We start from the raw sequence: 21,247 nt of genomic DNA, 5'->3' as shown, positions 1-21,247 counted from the left end.
TCTTCTCTTATGCCATAATCTATTCATTCATTGCCTCTTTTAGAGACTTTTGTGATTTTTTTTTTTTTATCAGGAACCTCCCAGAACACCAGACCCATTTTAAAAAAATTCTGTCTCATTTAGTTCTGATTCTGAGCATCAGACATATGCTAAAGATGTAAATGACTGAGAAGAACTGCAGCAAGCATTTCGGGGAACGTTTTGCTTTGCACTGCTATGGCAACACTCAGGATCTTCTTCTGGGTTTTGGCAATGTTGAGCGTTACAAACACTTACATAATTACCACCTACAAATGAAATGCAACACGAGTGTTTTGATTGGAATGGCAGCAGGAGCAGCAGCATGTTTGTGTGTATATATATATATATATATATATATATATATATATATATACACCTGGGGTTAGGACAGGCCTGTATTACAAAGGCCTGTCCTAACCCCAGGTATTCATCATTTTATTTGCACTTGTTCATCTTTTCCCAGTGGCCTGACATCAGAGGCCATTCATGTCTTCTTGCTCCTCCTCCGCTTCCTGTCTCAATCCATATACAGGCGTTGTTGGGCATTGTGCGCTCCCTAACCAACCCTTTCATCTCCCACCACCAAACATCTCTCTGACACCCCGTGTGGGGTTTAATGTGTCGCTTTGCTTCTACGTCCTGACACACACACCCATTCACACCTGCTGCAGCAGCGCTGGTGTCGGCCAGGTGCCAGTCAGATGGCTCTCCGCCCAGTAATGACTGGCACAAGCCTCAACATGTGTGCATGGTGAGCCACAGAAGGGCTGTGCTTGTGTCTAAGCATAGATGTGTGTTTGCGTCTCCTCTTGGCAGAGGACTTGCGCCCTACATGCCAGGAATGAGTAAAGCCACTTGAGCTGCTGAATTCAAATGCTTTGCATTGCTCACATATCTGATCATGAACATAAGAAACATTACCAGCAGGATGGGGGTGATTATGAGAAGTGATGAACCTCTGTGTGTGTATATATATATATATTTGCATGTCAACCCTGCTGTGTGTATAGCTCAGCAGAGTACAGATCAAGAGTTTACAATGAGTCTGATTTGCCCTCACTGTATGATGGTTGTGCCGACACTGTCGACAAAGTCCAGATTGCCGATTTATGGAGCTAATAGACGGTAAGAAAATAATATGATTGCTTAGAATGAGTTAATTAACATTGTGAAGTACTGCGTGTACATCTGAGGAGCTCAGCAGTTCTGTCTTGACAACCTAAAACTTAACATGTCTTCCATCCTATCTTGGTTTTCCCATGTATGTTGGGTGGTTATGGCTAGTAGCTATTTTGTCAAGTTGTGTTTCTGTGACTCTTGTTGTAGCTTACAAAACCCTTTGCCTTTGAAGAGTTGCTAGAGGAGTCATGAGAGTTTGGTTGTCTGATTAACATGTCTTTATGAGTTTGATTAAAGCTGCCTGTGTTCCCTTGGGCTCATTGTAAGGACTTTTTGGAGTGACTGCCCAGTCCTTGTAAATCCAAAGTAAAAGCTTTGTTCACGTTTTCGGCACAAAGACTTAGGTGCATTTACACTGTTTAGTTCCACTCTAGTTTGCCTAAAAAGTCAGATTTGTTTGGGTAAGCGTGAATGCACAATCGAACTTTTCTGTTCGCTTGAACTGAACTCTGGTGTGGATTAAATGCATGTAAATACCAAGTGGACCGGAGACCGCTCCAGAAGCAGGAAGCAGATGATAGCGCAAGGAATTCTGTGTAAATGCAACAGGTTTTTTTTTAAGGGTGTTCATTTGACTCAGTCCAAACAACTGAAAATGTAAATGTTGCAAGTTTGTTCCACAATCTAACTGAGTCTACCAGACTATCAGGTGTGAAAACGTCCTTAATTTTGTCATGTAAATGACAAAAAAGTCTAAATATTTTGTTACACACAGGGAAAAAAAGATCACTGGCTTCTGACCAACAACAAAGGAGATCCATTTAAGAGAGTCTCAATGAGAATAGCTGGTGTATGTAAAACAGATGTTGTTTTTGGACTCTAGATTTCCTAGCAGAGGGGGATGTGACTTTGGGGGAATGAAAACGGTAATTATTACTTTGAAACAGGTCATGTTTTGATGGTGTTGTTTCATTATGGAGGGAAAATTAGCATAGCTGAGCAGGCCAGCGGGCTGAATGCTTTAATTAGGGAGAGGAAAGAGGATCGTTCAACTAGAGACCGAAGCGTACGTTCACATGTGTGCGTGTGAGGGGGTTGATCTGCTGATCAGAGCTCTTGATGATTTTTTTTTTTGTGATAGATGAAAGCCAGCTCCTACGTCTGTGTCACCCGTGGGACTTTTCCAGTCTGTTTCTGGATCTGAACAGAGCAACACGATGGAAAGTGTTTTGCTGTTGATTTATTGACTGCGTCGTTAGGGAAGGTTCCACCCATAACGAGCTCAAGCTAATCAATGAAGCTCATCCCACTTTTTAATGTCTGTTATAGTCATAAACACGAGTCAGATGACCGTTTTCTTTTCCAAAGTGGAGATGATCACCTGCCACCCAGCGCTGTGCTGTGCAGCTGATCCTGTGTGCGCTCTGTGTGTCTTCCTGCAGTTCCAGGGAGCACGTGACCCCGGAGATGAACAAGCTTCGTCAGAGTCTGAGGAGGAAGAAGCCCACCTATGTGCCAGAGGCCAGCAGACCCCATCAGTGGCAGGCGGACGAGGAGGCTGTACGCAAGGGCAAATGTAACTTTGCTGTTCGGGTAGGTGTTTGTAGATATTTAATTTATTTCCATGTGTTTGTTTTTTTTACATCCCTTTTTTCTACAGTATGGAATATATCATATGATAGTTTGCCGTTAACTTAAATGAGAAATAGGGTTCAGAGAGTCTTAAACTAGTTCAAATACTGATAGATCAAGAACTGAGTTGGCATCTAAACCCCCCAAAAAATAGGTTAAAGTGTCGAATTTTAATACTATGCAAGAGTAGATAAGAGGAATTACCCTAAACCTGTATGAATAACCAAATCATAATCGGAATACTTCTTCCACTGTCCAGAGACATGATAATTAGGTTCGCTGGTTAAATTAAATTCCCCTTATGTATAAGTGTGTGTTTGTTTGGTTGTTTGTACCATATGTCTCTTTGTTGGGCTTGCTACCTGTCCAGGATTTACCCAATCAGCAGCCTTTGCGTTTCTGGCTTTTTGTCTGCTGATAGACACAAACTACCAGCAACCTAAAATATTATTAAACAGGTGTAGAAAGTGGATGTATTGCATTGATATGCTCCAGATTTCTGCAAGCTAGCTATTTTAGTAAGGGTTTTTTTGGCTTTTCTGTTCTAATTGTGCCTTCGGGGGGGGAATCATCCTAGTTTCAGGGCTGCAGGTGAAGCCTGCAGAAATACAGATATTGATTTATATTTAATGCAGATCTTTTTTTTTTTTAAAAAAGCTACTAAATGCCCCAATCATCAGCAGATGGATGCAATAGATCCAGCGCTTAAACCCAAAATATAGGTTAAATGATCAATGGCAAATTTTATGGCTGGATGAATAACCAAGTCATAATTGGGTTTAAAATGTATGATTAATTCATACATTTTAATTTACCAGCTTCTCCATTTTCAGCTAAACCTCAAATGTATGAATTGCTGGAAAAGATGAATAGGACGATTATAAAGGTGTGTCTTCCGATAAAATGTAAAACAAATCTTTAGAAGGGTTTAAGTTTTTGTTACATTATAAATGTCACATATGTATTATATATGTGAATTTGAAAATGTCTAACATTGTGCCAGCTGAATCTTCAATAAAACTGCTTCGCTGTTGTCACACATACTTACATGCGTGTTGTGTTGTAACACACAGCCTCATACTTCAGCTCTGCAGGTGAATACCTCGAGAGGAGCAGAAGCAAACAGCAGCGTTATTAAAGGGCAGATTTTACGACCGACCTTCCTCAGAGCGTGCATGTGCCGTATGAGAGCTGATTTGTAGACGGACTGAAGAGATAGTGACAGAAAAAGATGGAGGGCAGAGCGGGAGCTGTGACAGCAAGGTGGCTTTACAGATTACAGAGACCACAGGAAATGACAGGGGGAATGAAATAGGCACACAGAGGGGACAAAGACACGTCCTGGGAATGGAAATGGCGAACAGAGGGAGAGATTGAACAAGATAAGAGAGGAGAACTGAAAATACAAACATGTTAAAGAGCAAAGTTTGAGCTGAGCTTAATTTCCTGAATGGCTAATGATGGGATGTGGAGGGTTTGCAGCATAAAGCCGGTAGTAAATTTATTCTAAATTTATTCTCAAGTCATGAACTATTAATGCCTCCCCAGGAGTCGCTGAACTCTGCTAAAGGAGCAAAATAGGTTTTCTGAGCCCAATCCTGATTAACCAGAGCAGCAAGGAGAGCAAAATGTGTTTTTTATTGTTCCCAAACCTTCCTCGCTTTGACAACCATTAACGTCCAGCTATTTACATCAACTTTACATTGGAGTTCTCATTCGGAGCTTCCCATGAAACACTTTGTTAGCTCAGACATTTTATGTTTTTTTTTTTTTTAATCATTGATTCAGAATCAGGATAACACACTCTCAATACAACTTTGATTATTCTTCCTTAATCCTGTTGCAGATCATATTCATTTATGTAAGTTGTTGGCAGGGAGGGAGTTAAAACAACACGCTGCTGCCAAAACCTGACCAACAGTCAATGAGGCAATGAGCCGACAACTCTCGTTGGTTTTTCAGTTGTCTTTTATTTTATTTTATTTTATTCTGAGGTTTGTGTTTTCCTTTTCATTTTTCACTGCTGGCTGCTCAGTTGCCAAACTGCAGCCAAAATGTTCCAGTTTGGTTTCATTGGACCATAACATGATCCTCCAGCAAGCAGCGGGAGGTTTTAGTCATTCTTATTCCTGACAACAGCTTAATATTTTTACAAAAATCTGTGAAATGGACTGAAGGGATTTCTCCAAATGCACATAATAAGTAGATTGAAGTACGAATGGGGGAATACTTTTGTGACTATAATTATGTGACCTACGCATAATCTTAAATTAACTTTTGCATGTGGTTTATGTGAAGCAACATCCATCCTATATTGTTTGCTATTGGACCAGAAATACCTTATTGAGCTTTTATAAGATTCTGCAGAGGTCGTTCCAACATGTACATCTTGGATGCACATTGACATTTGGTTTAATTAAAATTAATTTCAATTGGAAAGGGTGAAAGTGCTGCTTGACTGTTATCAGCCATGCCTTTTCTGCATCGATTTGTGACTAAACTTTCTAATTTTCATCACTTGCTAAAAATAAGACGGGAAGCAATCAACAAAACTAGAGCAGAAAAGTTGCCCAGAAGACTCCTCGACTTGGCTGCATGTTGTTCAGCACATGCTTCTTCAGTTCAGCAACCAGATTTCTTCAAACCCTGTCCTTAGATATTTTAAAGCCCGTCTTCCTCTTACACTTGGCTTCTGACTCCAGCAAAGCTGTGAGAACTCTAATTGTGCCCCCATGGGCGCCGAGTGTACCACAGAGCAGAGAACTGGAGAGACAACAAAAGAGGAATACATGCTATAACCGACTTCAGTTTTCCTCTCACTTTCTCTTCCTGCCCTCATTATCAGGACCCTCATACAGCTGGAAACCCAACAGTGAATGCAGATTTGCTGCTCATGTCACAATTTCAGCGCAATTACCAAAATACTGATTGGAAGTAATGAGGTTTTAGTAGCTTTTTTTTTTTTAACTCATTTTTATTCTGACATGTTTCCGTCATCCCGGCTCCTGAAATGTCCTCAGGAAACAGTAGACATCCTCTCAGGATGTTAATTTTCTATCTGTCTGTGCTGCAGTACCTGGGACTCGTCGAGGTGGAGGAGTCAAGAGGAATGCATGTTTGTGAGGAAGCTGTGAAAAAGCTGAAAGTTGTAAGTACGCTCTCACACTCAAAACACATCCCGGCACATTTATTCTGCAGCTCCAGTTTGTCGTGCAGACAAAGTTGCATGTTCACCCCTGAGGAATTTGCCGGTGCGCATACGCCTTCCCGAAGTATTCCCACCCAGTCATCTTTTACAAATTTTCTTATAACGGCAAACTTCTATGTGTTTTATTGGGATTTATAGCGACAGATCGACACAAAGTAGGGCATATTTGTGAAGTGGAAGGCAGAAAAGAAAAATAAAGGTGCCAGAACTGCAATGAAATGGTTGACATCGAATCATGTTTGTGTGTCTGAATGGCATGGTCAAAGTTCAGATGGAAATTCAATTAGGAATATGTTGTAAGATTTGAAAATAGTTTTCTGTAAATGCTGTTCATACAATCTGACTGAACTAGAGCTATTTTGCAAATTTGTTGGAACTTGCACAAAAAAAAAGAAAGGCTTGCAGCTGTAATTTCAGTGAATGCTGGTTTTACAAAGTATTGGCTCAGGGCTCAGGGCTGCTGAATACAGATGCACACCACACATGAAGCTTGGAGACGTAACCTGGCCCAGTATTTTCCCTTATTGTTGTTTACTTTACAATGCTGCTTTCACTCTCCCCGGTGGGTCTGAGTCCACGTTTATTTGTGTTTGCTTTTATAAAGTCCGATGCTGAAAAAGACAACAGAGAGTGAACTGTAACACAACACACACACACATAAACACAATGACACACACTGAGTTTGCCCCCCTCCTGGGAGGCTGGACTCAAACAGGGAGCGTGTGAAAATGGTGACACAGAATGGTCGCTGTCAGACAGCAATAGTGGAAAGGCAGCGTACCACAGGAGACACTTTGTTCAAAATCCATACGTGGTTTTTCTCTGTAACCAAAGAACTCAAAGGAACACATTGTGGAAAACAGAGTCACATATGTTCTGTTTTCAGTCATTCGGATTTGTCTTTTCCCTTTGATTGTCCTTTCCATCTCCGCATTCAGTTCTCCTCCCATTTTCTGCTCTCTCATTGCTTGACTATGTTCTCCTTTCCCATCCTCGCTCGCATCAATCTGATTGTGTTGAAATGGAGTCTCAAAGCCGACTCCATGCTGTTCTCCTGATCACCATATCCTTCACTCGCACAGTTTCTCTCACTCCATCTCTAGCTTGCATGTCTCATGCTCTTATACAATGCTTTGTGCTGTTTAAGCATGTCTAGTTATGGAAAATAGTAGCTGGAACAGTCTTTACTTTGCTCAAACATTTGTACCACTTCACCTTCCCTAAGGATGCAGTGATAATTTGTATGAAGCATTTAGATTAGCTTCCATCAAATTCAGTTTTCATTAATTCTCTTTCGCCTCTTCTTTGCCCTTGCAGAGTGGCAAAAAGACGGTAAAAGCAGTACTGTGGGTTTCAGCTGATGGACTCAGGGTGGTTGATGACAAAACTAAGGTAAGATGACATTTCTTTCTTTCGTCTCTGACCTGAATCTGTTAGTTCCATCCTATTTGTTTCCTCCAGCTTTTTATTTGCATCTTTAGATGCCAGATGAGATGAAAAGTGAAGTTATTGTCCTTCATGCTAAATGAAACATGTTGGTGGAAAATTAACCCTGCACATCACCCTAAATGTGCATTCTCCATAGTTGATGTGTGTCTTCAGCAGGGACAGGGAATTAGGTCAGATGGATGGGGGTGGAGTTAATTCTTGCAGAAAACCTTGTAGAAGCTGCAGAAGACATGAAACTGGAGTGAAGGTTGACCTTCGAGCACGGCCATGACCCTAAATCCACCCAGAACCACAGTGGAATGGCATAAAATGAGATTAGACCAGAATCTATGGCAAAATTTGAAAATTGATGTTCACTAATGCAGTTTGGTATGACTCAGTTTAACCTGTCTTGCAAAGTAGGATGAACTGAAATGTCTTTTTTTAGCAGTGCTGGTAGAGACATACTTGAACACACTCTAGGTCATATTATTGACTTAAGTGTCTTTAAGTGCCACTGCACCCCTTTTTGTTTCGTATTTTTATATATAAAAACTTGAAATCGTTTAATTTTTCAGAAGGATCCTCCATCGGTTTCCCAAACGATTGTTTGTGTAAAAGTTTGTGCCATAAGTGTCTGGTAGGACGCACACGGACACACAAGCACCCGTGTGGGGGGTGTTATGCAGCGAGGCAGGTCTCCAGCAGTGAGTACAGATAGCTGCGGCTCTATTGAATGCTAAGCAGGATGAAGAGCAGCAGAGGAAGGAAAAACAAAGCCTGTTGAAGCCACTTCTGTTTCCTCGCTTTACTATTTTTGTTTGGACACCACACACACGTTGGCCTCACTTTCCCTTCTCCCTCATCACACTTTTCTCCTTTGGCTCTCGTCTCTCTCCTCCTTTATCTTTTTCAGCCATATAGCATATCACTTTTAAACTTGATCTGGCTCGCGGTGTGTGTCTGCAGAGGCTATTAAATGTTGTGACACTGGAGTTCAGCTCTTGTTTCCTCAAAGATGGGGACTATATTTCTTCTTACACTTTGCATTGTTTTCATAATATCTCTCTTTCTGTCCAGGCTTAGTGTTGGAATAATGTTAATGTTGCTTGAGCCATTTAAAGGAGCGGTATGTAAGAGTTACTGCCGACTAGTGCCCAAATCGGAGATCACAATCATTTCCAAATGGAGTTTATGATTAACATGATTTAATGCAAACTGTCAACTTTTATAATATCAGGGAATCTGACATTTACTAATATATTCAACCTAATTGTAGTTGAGTTGGGTTATAATTAGTTTGTATTAAACTGTAGTGAACTGAATTAAACTGGAGTGGACTGAACCTACAGACGACTTGGACTTGGACTGCATAGCTGCATAACTGTTTACGACTGTTGTTATGAAGAGTCATTCAATAAATACTGACACCTTTAATGCAAATTTGCATTAAAAGTGCATTAAAAGTGTCAACCTTGCATTATTTTCTAAAAAATTACACTTTTAATTCAAGGATGCATTAAAACTTGCATTACAATTTTCCATTAAAATGGTCCACTTTGCAATAAGAGTCACTATTTACAGAATGTCACTACATGACAACAGTCATAAACATTCATGAAAACCCCTTCCTCATCATGACAGGCGTTATGTCATGTTTACGACAGTGTCATGTCAGTCCTATGCACACCCCGTCACATAAAGTGTTACCAAAAGATTTTGATGCATCAATGTGAATAATGTTTGTCAATCAATATTAGATTTATGGAAAGATTTATGATCTTTCAGCTCAAACAAAGCTTTTAGCAGTGTAAATATGAGGAGATTCTCTTCTTGTGCAAATGAAAATAGAAGCAGTGAGTAATTCTTCACTCAGTGACAGTGATGGAGAGAAACCCAGATAAATTCTTACCAATTAATGTGTCTTATTAAAAACATGCAGTGACAATCACTACTCATGCTCTCCTCCTCCTTTAAGGATCTCTTCATCATCTTTCCTCAGTCAGAACTATTTTTTAAAAACCTACATCTAAACAAATCAAAAAGCTCGTTTATGCATGTGTGCAACACGCAGCACTTCTGCAGCACCTTCCCAGTGAATCAATACAAAGGACCAGAAACATCATTATGTTTTTCAATTTGTTCAGCAGCATTTTGGGCTTCAAGCACAAAGCTGTTTCTCAATGACACAGTCTGAGTCATGGGCTGCAGTGCTGTTCCTAACGAAACATCAGTTTTTTTCTTCTTCTAATATGAATTCTTAGAAAAAACATCATCAAACTGTTTTGGATGGGATGTGTGCTGAGGAAGAAAGACACACACACACACACACACACACACACACACACACACACACACACACACACACACACACACACACACACACACACACACACACACACACACACACACACACACACACACATGCTACCACACAAACACTGGTCTTTCCCCAGCCTTTCACCTTGGTACCAGCATCCCCTTTGATTCACTAATTGGCCCATATTGAATGGACTCCTATTCTTCCACTTCTTTCTCTCCACATCCCTCCTTCCTTTTCTCCTCTTTTCCAGACTTCCCTCTCTCTCTCTCTCCTTGTGCTCTACCCGTCTTATTTTCTCGCCGACTCTGAAAGAGAGGAAGGAAGTGTGTGGATGAGTGAGTGAACCCTGCTCCCTTTCTTCTCCCCTTCGCCTCTTGTTTTCTTTCTCTTTCTGTGTTTGAGTGCGAGTCAAAGCGCTGAGCCGGGGGCCCCTTAATGTACACAGAGAAAGACCGGGGCCCCCCTCTTAGTTTCATCTATAGTGACTGTAGACTGAAAGCAGCTGAATAACCCTTTCAGACAAAGAAGGGCAAGCAGTGGAGACGACCCAAAGATTCAAAGAGGGTCAGTGTCATTAGTTGGTGGTTAGTGGTCTTTTCTGTCATCAGCGGGTTTGCAATGAGAGAGGATGAAGCTTCATGGAGTTAAGCAAGGACCTAAAGCAGTATGTCAAGTAATCGGGATCAGTCAGTGGGCAAGTTTGGCCCAGGATTTTCTGTTTCTCCTTCTTCAGGCCTCACACAATCAAATGAAACAGTGCCTACTGACTGGTTTTTACTGTGGAACGTCCCGCCTGATTAATACCGCCTTTCTCTCCTGTCTTCCTCTGACTTCCTCTGTCAGGACCTCATTGTGGACCAGACCATCGAGAAGGTTTCCTTCTGCGCTCCCGACCGGAACTACGACAAGGCCTTCTCCTACATCTGCAGAGATGGAACCACCAGACGGTGGATGTGCCACTGCTTCATGGCTCTGAAGGACTCGGTGAGGCTGCTCAGCGTCAAAAACCTGCAATTTTTCCAACCTGCTTTACTTTTCTTTAAATATAAATTCTACTGATTTTAGATTTCTGCTCCAGTCTATAGCATATTGGTAACCACTGTTGAAACTTGATGGGAACACTCAGGATTTATTGATGCGTTAAGCTGATGTGATGAGGTGCCAACTTTGCGTTCACAAGATTGGATTTGTAGCAGTACTTTTTGAAAACATACATTCATCTTTCATTTTTACAAATCAACGTTTTTGTAAATCACAAACTGGACTTTAGAGAATCTGTAGTCAGAGTTAACGAATACAGTTCTGGTTAAAAAACAAATAACTAGGGTATAAATTGAGCCTAGAAAATAGCACTGGTAGAAATGTAGGACTATTTTATTTACAATACTTTTTGGTTATTCTTTTACTGTATTGTTTATTTTTCAATATTTTGATCAAGTCATATTAAAGGGCAAATTAGACAAATTTTAGGATGGATGCTTTAATGTTGCTATGAAAAGTCGCCCAATTCATCCGTAGCGCCGACATCTTAAAGTACAATTGTTTTTAAACTGCATGAAGCCAATGCTGACTTGCGTAATTCAAATCTCTTGAGAATCTGTGTCTCTTTGTGGGTTTTTTTTTAGCTTTAAATTGTTTGAGAGGATTAATAATCTGCACAGAGAAGGACAGAGCACAGACCTGCGGGATTAGAGGACGGGATTAACCAGAAGCCTTTGTGGTTATCTGTCTCTGTCTCTGATTCCATCACATATTGGTTTTATATCTCTACCCATCCATCTTCAGATAAACTATCTCTTCTGTCTCCTTTCTTCTGCACGGCGACGCTGCTGAGGCGACAGACATCCTGCATTTTTGTAGAGAAAATGCTATGGAACTGGTTTCTTTGAAATGTCATTAATTCATGTTTATGTTTGACAACATGAGGGATTTACAACCTAATCCCAATTACCTTAATTAGACACAAATGGGAATGCAACCCGGTCCTTTACATCTAAGTTAATTACAAACAAATAAGTGTATTATCTGACAAATCAAACTGTCAAGTTCTGGAAGCAAGACAGAAACGTTTTATACTTCATTAGATGAAATAATCAGAAACAGTTCCCGTGTTTGTTGTTGTTTATTTATTTCAAAAGCGACAATGCACACCACAAAATATTGCAAAGTTAGCCCTGTAGACTAGTTTTCAGCTACAGTGTCTCAGGGTACAATCAATAATAAATAAGTAATCAAGTTTGATGTCCTATTTTTAGATTTCAGATTTTTTTTTTGTCAACTTTTAAATAATGTGTCAGCTTTTTTCCTCTTAAAATATTTCTCTTGAGTAAGCTGGTAAAAGAAATCTTGGGATAAGGCTGATGTTCTTTCTGAAGGATGTATGTGGATATGTGAAGCTGTAGCTCAAGGTTTAAATGAGCAACACTGGTCTGCAGGATTAACCAACGACCTGACAGAAGCAACTGTTTCTTCCTGTTAATCTGGGACGAGCCTTAAGGAAATTTCTAAGTATGTCAACTGTGAGATTCTTTACTAGTGAAAAACATTTTAGGCAGCTGCCAATGTTTACCGGAGTTAATAATGATGCACAGTAAACCTCAAATTCATGTTAAGATAAATTTCCGAAAGCACACACTGTGATACAGCGCTTAAAAGGGCATAATTTATTACATTACAATGATAAGAAAACTTAACATGTACAGTTTATCTGCATAGGGATGCCAGGAGGAAGCAGCTTCTCCTGAAAAAGATGTAGAGTGAATGAGTTTGGTTTGCAGAGTTGACTCTGAATGAACCTCAAAGCTTCCAAAACAACGTTTGACTTAATGCACAGTACTATGTTCCAAAACAGCAAAACATAGCACTATAGCTTTATAACAACTCTTGTTCACCGTGGTAGGAAGCTGCTGAATTGGACTTATTTTGCTGCTGCAGGACCTGAGTGGTCACCTCGGTTGAACTCCTCTGTTTACCAAAGTGTCTTTGAGAGAGAAATGAGGGTTCCCTTTCTGTCCACCTAAGCTTGGCTATAACTAGCAGGATATCTAGAACAGAGGGGCTGAAAAAATTATGGTGTTGCAAGAAACAGGTCAAAAATCTGATTTAAACCTGATTTAAATTTTGGGACAAATTCCTCCAAAATGGTGTGAAAGAGTGATAAAGACATCCAGAAAAAACAGTATGCAAATTGTGGTTGTACAAGCTGAGCACAGATTTTTTTCTCACAAATGTAGAGGAGATTCTTCTGATTAGTGTGCTTAATAAATTACTTTTTTTTTTCTTTTTTTCCCAAATGTTTCCTACCAGGGCGAGAGACTGAGCCATGCAGTTGGCTGTGCCTTCGCTGCCTGTCTGGAGAGAAAGCAGCGCAGAGAGAAGGAGTGTGGCGTGACGGCTTCTTTCGATGCCAGTCGCACCTCCTTCGTGCGCGAGGGCTCCTTCCGCATCAATTCATCCTCCAGCCAGCAGGGAAGCAGCAGTGAGCGAGATGAGAAGATGCAGGATAAAAAGAAAGGTAGCAGACCACTCCCAAGTCCTCACCGCTCACCGTAAATTCAAAGTCACTTCAAAATCTTGTCAAATATACTTATTTGGAAAATATTGCAGGGATGCATGTTTGGGTCTCATACATCACTGAGCACAGGTCGTTGTTTCCTTCAGATCAGCCCTCTGTCGTCCCAGCTCTCCCTCCTGGCTCGGCCTCTCCACCCGAGGGAACGGCGTCCCAGATGGAGCGACCAGAACCAGGTGGGCCCCACGCCATCCCTCGCCGCCATGCACCCATCGAACAGCTGGTTCGCCAAGGCTCGTTCAGGGGATTTCCAGCTCTCAGTCAGAAGAACTCTCCCTTTAAGAGACAGCTGTCGCTTCGCCTCAATGACCTGCCATCCACTCTGCAGCGCAAAACAGACTTTGAGGCCACGAACCCTGGTGAGTTGGGACATTTTCGTAGATTGGCTTACAAATGTTGACAAACGTAGACACCCACTGACATTCTGTCCTCAGTGACCTTGGAAACAGAAGATTTGTCACTTCAAAACTGATTTTCTTTAGGTTAAGCTTTTAGATATTTAAAACGCTACATGATTTAGGCTTCTTGTATCATTACATTATTATACTCATCTGTTGTCTATAGCTTTAGCTGTCTTTGGGTGAGAAGTGAGGTACATCCTGGACAGGTCGCCAGTTTATCATCAAACATCAAACAATCATGCACAAACACACATGGAGGCAATTTAGAAAGAACAGCCATGTTTTTGGACTGAGGGAGGAAGCCAGAGAATCCATTTCAGCTCAGTAATATCTTAATGTTATTTCATCTAGAAGGGTTGGCGAAACAGATGGATTTTGTGAAAATATTTTACAAATGTGCTGATTGAATTTTGATCTTCCTAGCCCTCTGCAACTCAAATAATTCAGTTCTGTAGTTAATATAACTATGGACAAAATATTGGACCACTTGAAACTTTGACCATTTACAATGCAGCCGTTTGTTTCAGTAGCAGAATTTGGTGTAGATTGAAACTTGATTGGAATTACATTTCACGGGTTCAATATTTACATCTTACCAATAATCTAAGATCTCTCCATATTAAATTAACTGAGGATTAATTATATACGTATGATTATATACATAAAGTTTTACTTTATGTTTATTTATTTCACAATTTTTATGACAAATTTCTTTAACATTTGTGTTGCCGGTCCAGTTAGGTTAGATTTCAGTGTTTATATTATTGCACACATAAGTAAGCTTCTTTGGTGTAATTGAAGAGTAACTTTTTATAAAATATCTTCATTATTGAGTTGGTGGAGTGGAGGTTTATTTGTTTGTTTGTGTTATGCAGCATTCACAGCACCTCAGAAATAGGAACTTTAAACTTTTTGTTTTCATATTTATCTGCTTTTTATGTGCTGGTTGGAATCAAAAGATTTGTTTCTGACTCAGTTTCATAAAAACCCTGAGGCAATAATGCTCTACCAAGCCTACATGTAGGGGTCTCCTCCTAACCTTGACACCAGTAACATGTGACCTGCTGCACATAAAGAAACTGACTTTAAAAAGAAAATGGTTTTAACGAAAGGTTGTAAAAATGTAAAGTTACTGTAGCATATTCCAGTAGCTTTCCAGTTTAATCTTGTTTGGCCCTGACATTTGACACCTCCATTCATTTTATCCATTTATTTATGGTTTCAAATAGGCACTCAGTGATAGATAATTTGTTTAATTGGTTGACACAGAGAGACCCTCGTCAGCAGTAGAAACCTTTAGTCCATGGTTCACAGTATGTATGAATACAGAGGTGGAGGCTCTGATCATATATTACCTTCAAAGTGCTCCCATACACATTCATACTCACTTAAATGGTAGAAGGCAATTAAATTGCTTATTTGCTCCCTGGTGACACTCCAAACATATCAAGTATTGATCTGTACAGTCAGTCAGCTAACCAAACTAGCCAGTCAGAAACCTCCTATTGCCAGGGGTATAACAAAACAAACATGCACTTTTACTCTACACCTATACGTGTGATGATTAAAGGAGCCTCTAAGCTCTGCAGGATGAAGACTTACATATCCTTGGTCTATGCAAAACAAAACAAAAAGAAAACCTGAAAGGTAGATATGATGCCAATACCCATTGGTATTCTCCAATATAACCCAGACCCTGCAGGTGTACATTTCTCACTTTTTAAACACATTCTGTAGGTGAGGAAAAAGACACCAGGAATGAAAGCACAAATAATACACAGTTCATGCAAATGCATGTGTCACATTACATCCTCTAAGTAATCCTGAAATCAAACTTGTTGGAGGCTGTGAACGATTTTAAACTGGGGTTAGAATTTACTTTTCAGCAGCAAAAAAGTGTTTATACAAAGTACAGACTAAGGTGGGCTAAATGCAATTTTCTGAAAAGATTAAATGTGCTGAAAGCCGTACCCACACCGCTGGTCTATCACACAAAATCTCAGTAAAATTTGTGGTTGGGATGTGACAAAATGGGAAAAAATGTTCAAGTGGTGTAAATACATTTGAAAATCTTTATAGCTTTTATCTGTAGCTGATCAGTTTTGAAAATACACAATTAAATATCTTGTGCTTTTAATATCTTTCACATTAGTAACCAACAATTATTAAATCCTGAACATCCTTGAATTAACATCATTAGCTCAAGTATTTGTTTCATTTCTCAAGCTTCTTCTCGTCTCATCTGCATGTTTTTCCTTTTGTTCTCTCTGCTTTCTATGTATCCCTTTCCTGCCGGTACCAGAGATGGACATGGGGTTGCCTTGTGAGGGTGACGGTAGTATAAATGCATTGTGTTGCCAGATCAACACATCCTTCGCCAAGCCATCAGACGAGCTCTTCTCCAACCCATCTATGTCTGCAAATTGCCCTCCGACCTGCACTGTGCCCCCAATTTTGCCTCCTCCGCCTGCACCTCTCCAGGGTAAGAAGGAATGCAGAAGATTGTTAGCTGTAGATGGTTTGTTCCCACTGTCTGAAGCTCTTTTTGTTTGTGTTTCCAGCCACCTCATCCTGGGTGCAGCCAGAACCTTCTCTCCACTCCCCTCCTCCGGTTTCTGCTGCACTGCAGAGCGGCCACAAGCGCACCCCCTCAGAGGCTGAGCGATGGCTGGAGGAGGTCTCTAAGGCTGTCAAAGCCCAGCAGACGCCTCCCTCTGGGCCCATCATACCCGCCATCCCTGGGCCCCCTTCCGTAACCAGTCATCATATATCCACACAGGCGACATTGTCCTCTGCCCCAGTATCTAGTGTCCCATTGCCCCTCGGTACTTTGCCCAAATCTCTTATCTCTGGCCCTTCTGCCCTTCCGTGTCAAACCCAAATGCCTCTTCCACCCATGTCAATATCATCTGTTCCTCTAATACCAGGTCCTCCAGTGTCGGGCCCCCCAATGTCTCTTCCGTCCATGTCCATCCCAACTATGTCGGGCCCGAGCATGTCTGGAGCCCCCATGATGCAGGGCTCTCTGCCCGGGCCCCCTGGCTCCCTTCCAAGTGCAATGCAACCATTCCCCCTTGCTTTTGATGCCACTCCAGCCCCTGTTGGGATGTTTGCCAACCAGCCGGTCCAACCTGCCTTCATGCCGATGCAGACCTACATGCCTGGTCTGGCTAGCAGCATGACTTACCCCAATGCCAGCGTGCCTGTGGTAGGCATCACACCGTCACAAATGGTGGCTAATGCCTTTTGCACCGCCACAGGCTCATCAAGCACAGGTCCGACCATGGGCTCGGCTGCTGGAGGGTCCAAAGTGGGCACTGTCGGGCATCACCACTCCTATCCAGGAGCGGCCGGCGCAACCGGACACCCCTCAGGGTTTAACACAGCTACGTTTTCCTCCACTCCACCTCTGTCGTCAGCCATTAACGGCCTCCCACCCCACAGCAGTGCAGCCGCAATGAACCTCCAGAACGGGACTTCGGTCAGTGGTGGCAGTGGAGAGAGCTGGCCTCCAGAGGGCAGCCAACTAACCGCTCCAGGGGTTAGCGACTCCCAAGACGATGATCGTTTTGAAGCCAAGTGGGCGGCACTGGAGACAAAAGGAGCGACGCAACCGACAGGGAACAAGGCACCGGCTGCCACAGCCAATCCATTCTCCAACAGTCTGCAAAAAACTTTTGAGATTGAGCTCTGAGTTGGACTCTGGCTCTTAACAATGTAGATCTTGCTCTGGGGTTAAAGCCCGAGGAAGATGGGAACCTATTCCAGGAATTTTTGCTTAATTGGTATACAGGTCCTTTCAGACGGTCTAGCATCCAGCCTGTGGCAGCCTTGGAGTCAGTGCTACTACGATCTTAATTTCTTTCTTTATGATCCCATGTGAGATAGAGACAAACTCAGCAGTCGGCTGGGCTGCAGTCTGAGAGAATCAGGTTTCCAGCTGTCTGAACTTCACAAACTGAATCCATTCAGTCCAACCGTCAACATTCTCTCCTTCGTGCTATCGCTTCTCCACTCTGGCTTTGTTTTCCCTGCTGCAAGTCCCTAGATTTACTGCATGTTCATCCTACTGAAAGCACTGTGGGGTCAGTGGTTTCTTTTTTTTTTAAAAAAGAGGACTCAACTTGGATGCATTCCAACTCAAAAAGATATTTTTGGACGTTTGCTTGTTATATTTTTTTATCGTGGCGGTTTTATGGTGTCTGGCAACATCGTGGACGAAGGTGTAGAAGATTCAAGTAACACACCGATGCTGATCTCAGCCGAGTGGGGCAGAAGTCTGGATGCCTGAAAGGAAGAGTCCAAACGACTTGCTGACCACTAGTACAGATTTATGGCCAAAATTGCTTTATTTATTGTATTCTGAGTTTAACATGTTTTATGTACCTTGAAACCCGTAAGCTGAAGCCGAGTTTCAGAAGCATGTTTATGTTATTTATCCCAATGTGTTTGATTTATGACAGCAGAGAAAGGAAAGCACTGTGGGAATCCTAATCATATAACAGGAACCAAATAACCACAACTTCCACTACAGCTGCGTACTGGGATGAGTCAGACTGGTGTATATAGCCGCATGTTTCTTCCACCTCACTGCTGAGGCCTGATAAATCAAAACGGTGTCACTTGGATGTGTAGCTTGTTACTTTGATAATCGCCTAACAACAAGGGCATGAGACACTTCAGGATAACCAGCACATACAGTAGAGCACACAAGCAGTCTGTCTTCACCAAACAAACACAAGGAACTTTAACAACTCAGTGGAAAAAAAGAAAAATGCTCCTCCTCACTGTGCAACTATGGAGAAACGATGCACTACATTCCAGATTTCACAAATCCTCATATGTCTGCTGACACAGGGTATACGCTCCTCACGTACAATAATTATTGTGTACTCACCTCTTTGAGTATCATGGTAGTGCTACACTCACAGTGCGCTGCAAAAGTATTCCCACCCCCATGAACCTTTTTGCCATGTTGCATGTGATGGACCGAAACAAAGTAGTGCACATTCCAAGTAGGAAATTACATCAAAATATCATCAGAAATTAAAAAAGAGAAGTATTATGTAAAATGTAGCTTTTTTTTAGCTTTATATCATGTTATAATGTTACTTCCTAGTCAGAAACACAGCTGGAGTGTTGCTTTGATTCTTCCATGCATGTTTAAGAAATCCTTGAATCTCCTGTGGCAGCCATTCTTGGTTGCCTAGCGTCCCACTGAGCTCCTCTAAACTAGTGGCAGCAGCAATTATCAACCACCTGGTGGAACTTTCTGTCTGTTGAGCTCATCGTACAAACTGCTTCTCAGTCTGGCTCTCCTAAGAACAGCTGTTTACGGTGACATTGTTGGGACGACATCCTGAAAGGAAAGTGAAAGAGTAGGAGCCCAATTTCAAAGCGCCAAATTGTGAAGTTAAATTATTTTAAAAGTTATTTTTATTACATTTACAGCTCTGGAAAAAAATGAAGAAACCTCTTTATTCTTATACTCTTTATTAGTATATGTTTGAGTAAAATGAACATTGCTATTTTATTCTATGAACTACTGACATGTCTCCCAAATTCCAAGCAAAAACTTAGTATTTATTTGCAGAAAATGAAAAATGTTCAAAATAATGAAAAGGATGCAGTGCTTTCCCAACCTCTAATAATGCAATGAGAACAAGTTCATATTCATTTAGAAACAACAACACTAATGTTTTAACTCAGGAAGAGTTCAGAAATCAATATTTGGTGGAATAATCATGAGGTTTTTAATGGGGTTCGGTGCAGTGGGCTCTTCACTTTTTCCAGACCTGTATGTCATTTTTCTAACAGAATTACTTGAATGTGATATAAAATGGCACCATGTGCCTGGAAAAATACATAATACCACCTCTTTAAAAGAGTGATTCTCATCCTTCTCAAGTGAATTTAGATCTGGACTTTGACTAGGACATTCTAGCCCACAAATAGGCTTTGATCTAAGCCATTATCTTTAAAAAATATGTACAGCTTTGTTTGGCATATCACATAAAATCCCAATAAAATGCACTGATGTCTGTGGTTTGAATGGCACACAATGTGAAAAAGTTCAAAGGGGTTTAAATACTTTTGCAAGGTATTGTAGATTTCAGGGCAACCAGAGAGCTTGCGACTCGGGGAAATAATCATGTTGAGTGAATGTAAATCAAAGTTTCAGCTGACGCATAAACAGGGACAACTGCACATGTTGCTACCATGGAGAACGAGCTGTATGTGAGAAACTGAGGGAGGGGAAACAGAGTCGCACCTTTAGGGAGTAAGGAAAAGGACGTCTGATGGAAGAAACGTAGACAAAACAGGTTGAATAGGATGTAAAAGCAGGAGGCAGGTTTGGTTAGAGCTAAGACATATTCATCATTACGTCCACAACACAAACAGCGTCTCTGGTGTCTTTACACTCTGCAGCTTCAAACACTGTGGAGCAACACCTCTGATCAGTTTAAAACAAAATGTCAGCTGTCTGACTGCAATGTCACAAATTTTCCTTTTTAATTTCTCAAACTGTGCAACTCGTGATGCAGTTTGAACTTCAACTAAGTAGGTAGCGCTTTGAGTGTGGTAAGGTCGGGTCCCGCTGAGGAGATCCAGCATAAAAAAAAAGCAGAAATGTTAATAATCAAAGGGCTTTCTGCAGGTGGTTTCTCTCTTCTACAAGCTATGATCCGATCAGAGATGCTCCTGCTTCACTCCATGAATACGGACTGCCACTTTTAACATTATCTGCTCCTTGTTTTAAAGAACTTAACGACTCCCTTCCTGCGGCTGACGGCCTGACTTTTTCCGTCATCCAAATTTATAGGCGACTGACCTAATTTGTACCATTTTATCTCCTCCCAGGCTTCGGCCAATTTGGTTTAAATCAATATTTCTTCCAATCTGAGCAAACTGCTTTCTCTACCTTCCTTTCTTTATTAAGCTAATCTGATTGATTGGTTGATTGATTGGTCCATAAAATAGATGCTTTTAGTCCACTCAGAGACCACTTTTGCCCTTGACTCTTGTTTGCGCGCCCTCCAAATTATAAATTGTGTTTTCCGTCAAAGCAAACTAAATGACCTCATCAACTTGATTGTAAAACCTTAGCTTAGTGATGGTAACAAAGCGAACCAGTGGAGTTTATTTTTAATCTTTATTTACAGAAGTTTTTGTATTTAAACCAACATATTTGTATTGTAATTACATTGTACAAAAGATAAATAAAGTAATATAATATTATCCCTGCTTATGTGTCAATGACCCAAAAATTACTTATTTTCATTTACCTTTTCATGCTGTTTTCCAGCTTGCATCTGATCTTATTTGTTCCTGAATTATTTGTTTTTTAACTGGTGTAAACATGATTGCAGAACAAGCTACAGAAAATCTACGTAGTATGTAGTACAGTATGTATTTATGTCATAAAAATGTATGTGTTCACTTGAATCCCTGGGCAGTCCCTCATGGGCAGCTAGCCAAAACCAACCATATTTTTCTGCAACAGTCATTTAATCAAGTATATTTATCCATTCATTCATTTACTC

General features: G+C 41.0%; 1 protein-coding gene across 3 annotated transcripts in view; it reads left to right on the top strand.

Moving 5' to 3' along the window:
- numbl (NUMB like endocytic adaptor protein) overlaps positions 1-20,942 on the top strand; it is a 66,009-nt gene extending 45,067 nt beyond the window's left edge. For all 3 annotated transcript variants that reach the window (XM_081614380.1, XM_008426104.3, XM_008426102.3), the window contains 8 exons: positions 2,583-2,733; positions 5,846-5,920; positions 7,298-7,372; positions 10,575-10,715; positions 13,038-13,245; positions 13,392-13,661; positions 16,006-16,185; positions 16,265-20,942. In XM_081614380.1, the coding sequence (XP_081470506.1) occupies positions 2,583-2,733; positions 5,846-5,920; positions 7,298-7,372; positions 10,575-10,715; positions 13,038-13,245; positions 13,392-13,661; positions 16,006-16,185; positions 16,265-17,397 (2,233 nt within the window). In that variant the 3' untranslated portion in view covers positions 17,398-20,942. The remainder of the gene's footprint in view (positions 1-2,582; positions 2,734-5,845; positions 5,921-7,297; positions 7,373-10,574; positions 10,716-13,037; positions 13,246-13,391; positions 13,662-16,005; positions 16,186-16,264) is intronic.
- Positions 20,943-21,247: the final 305 nt, after the last annotated feature.

Source organism: Poecilia reticulata, chromosome 13, assembly GCF_904066995.2.
Source record: "Poecilia reticulata chromosome 13, P_reticulata-male-v2, whole genome shotgun sequence".
Lineage (NCBI taxonomy): Eukaryota > Metazoa > Chordata > Actinopteri > Cyprinodontiformes > Poeciliidae > Poecilia > Poecilia reticulata.
Note: the sequence above shows the minus strand (reverse complement) of the source record. Positions and strands in the feature narration are given on the sequence as shown.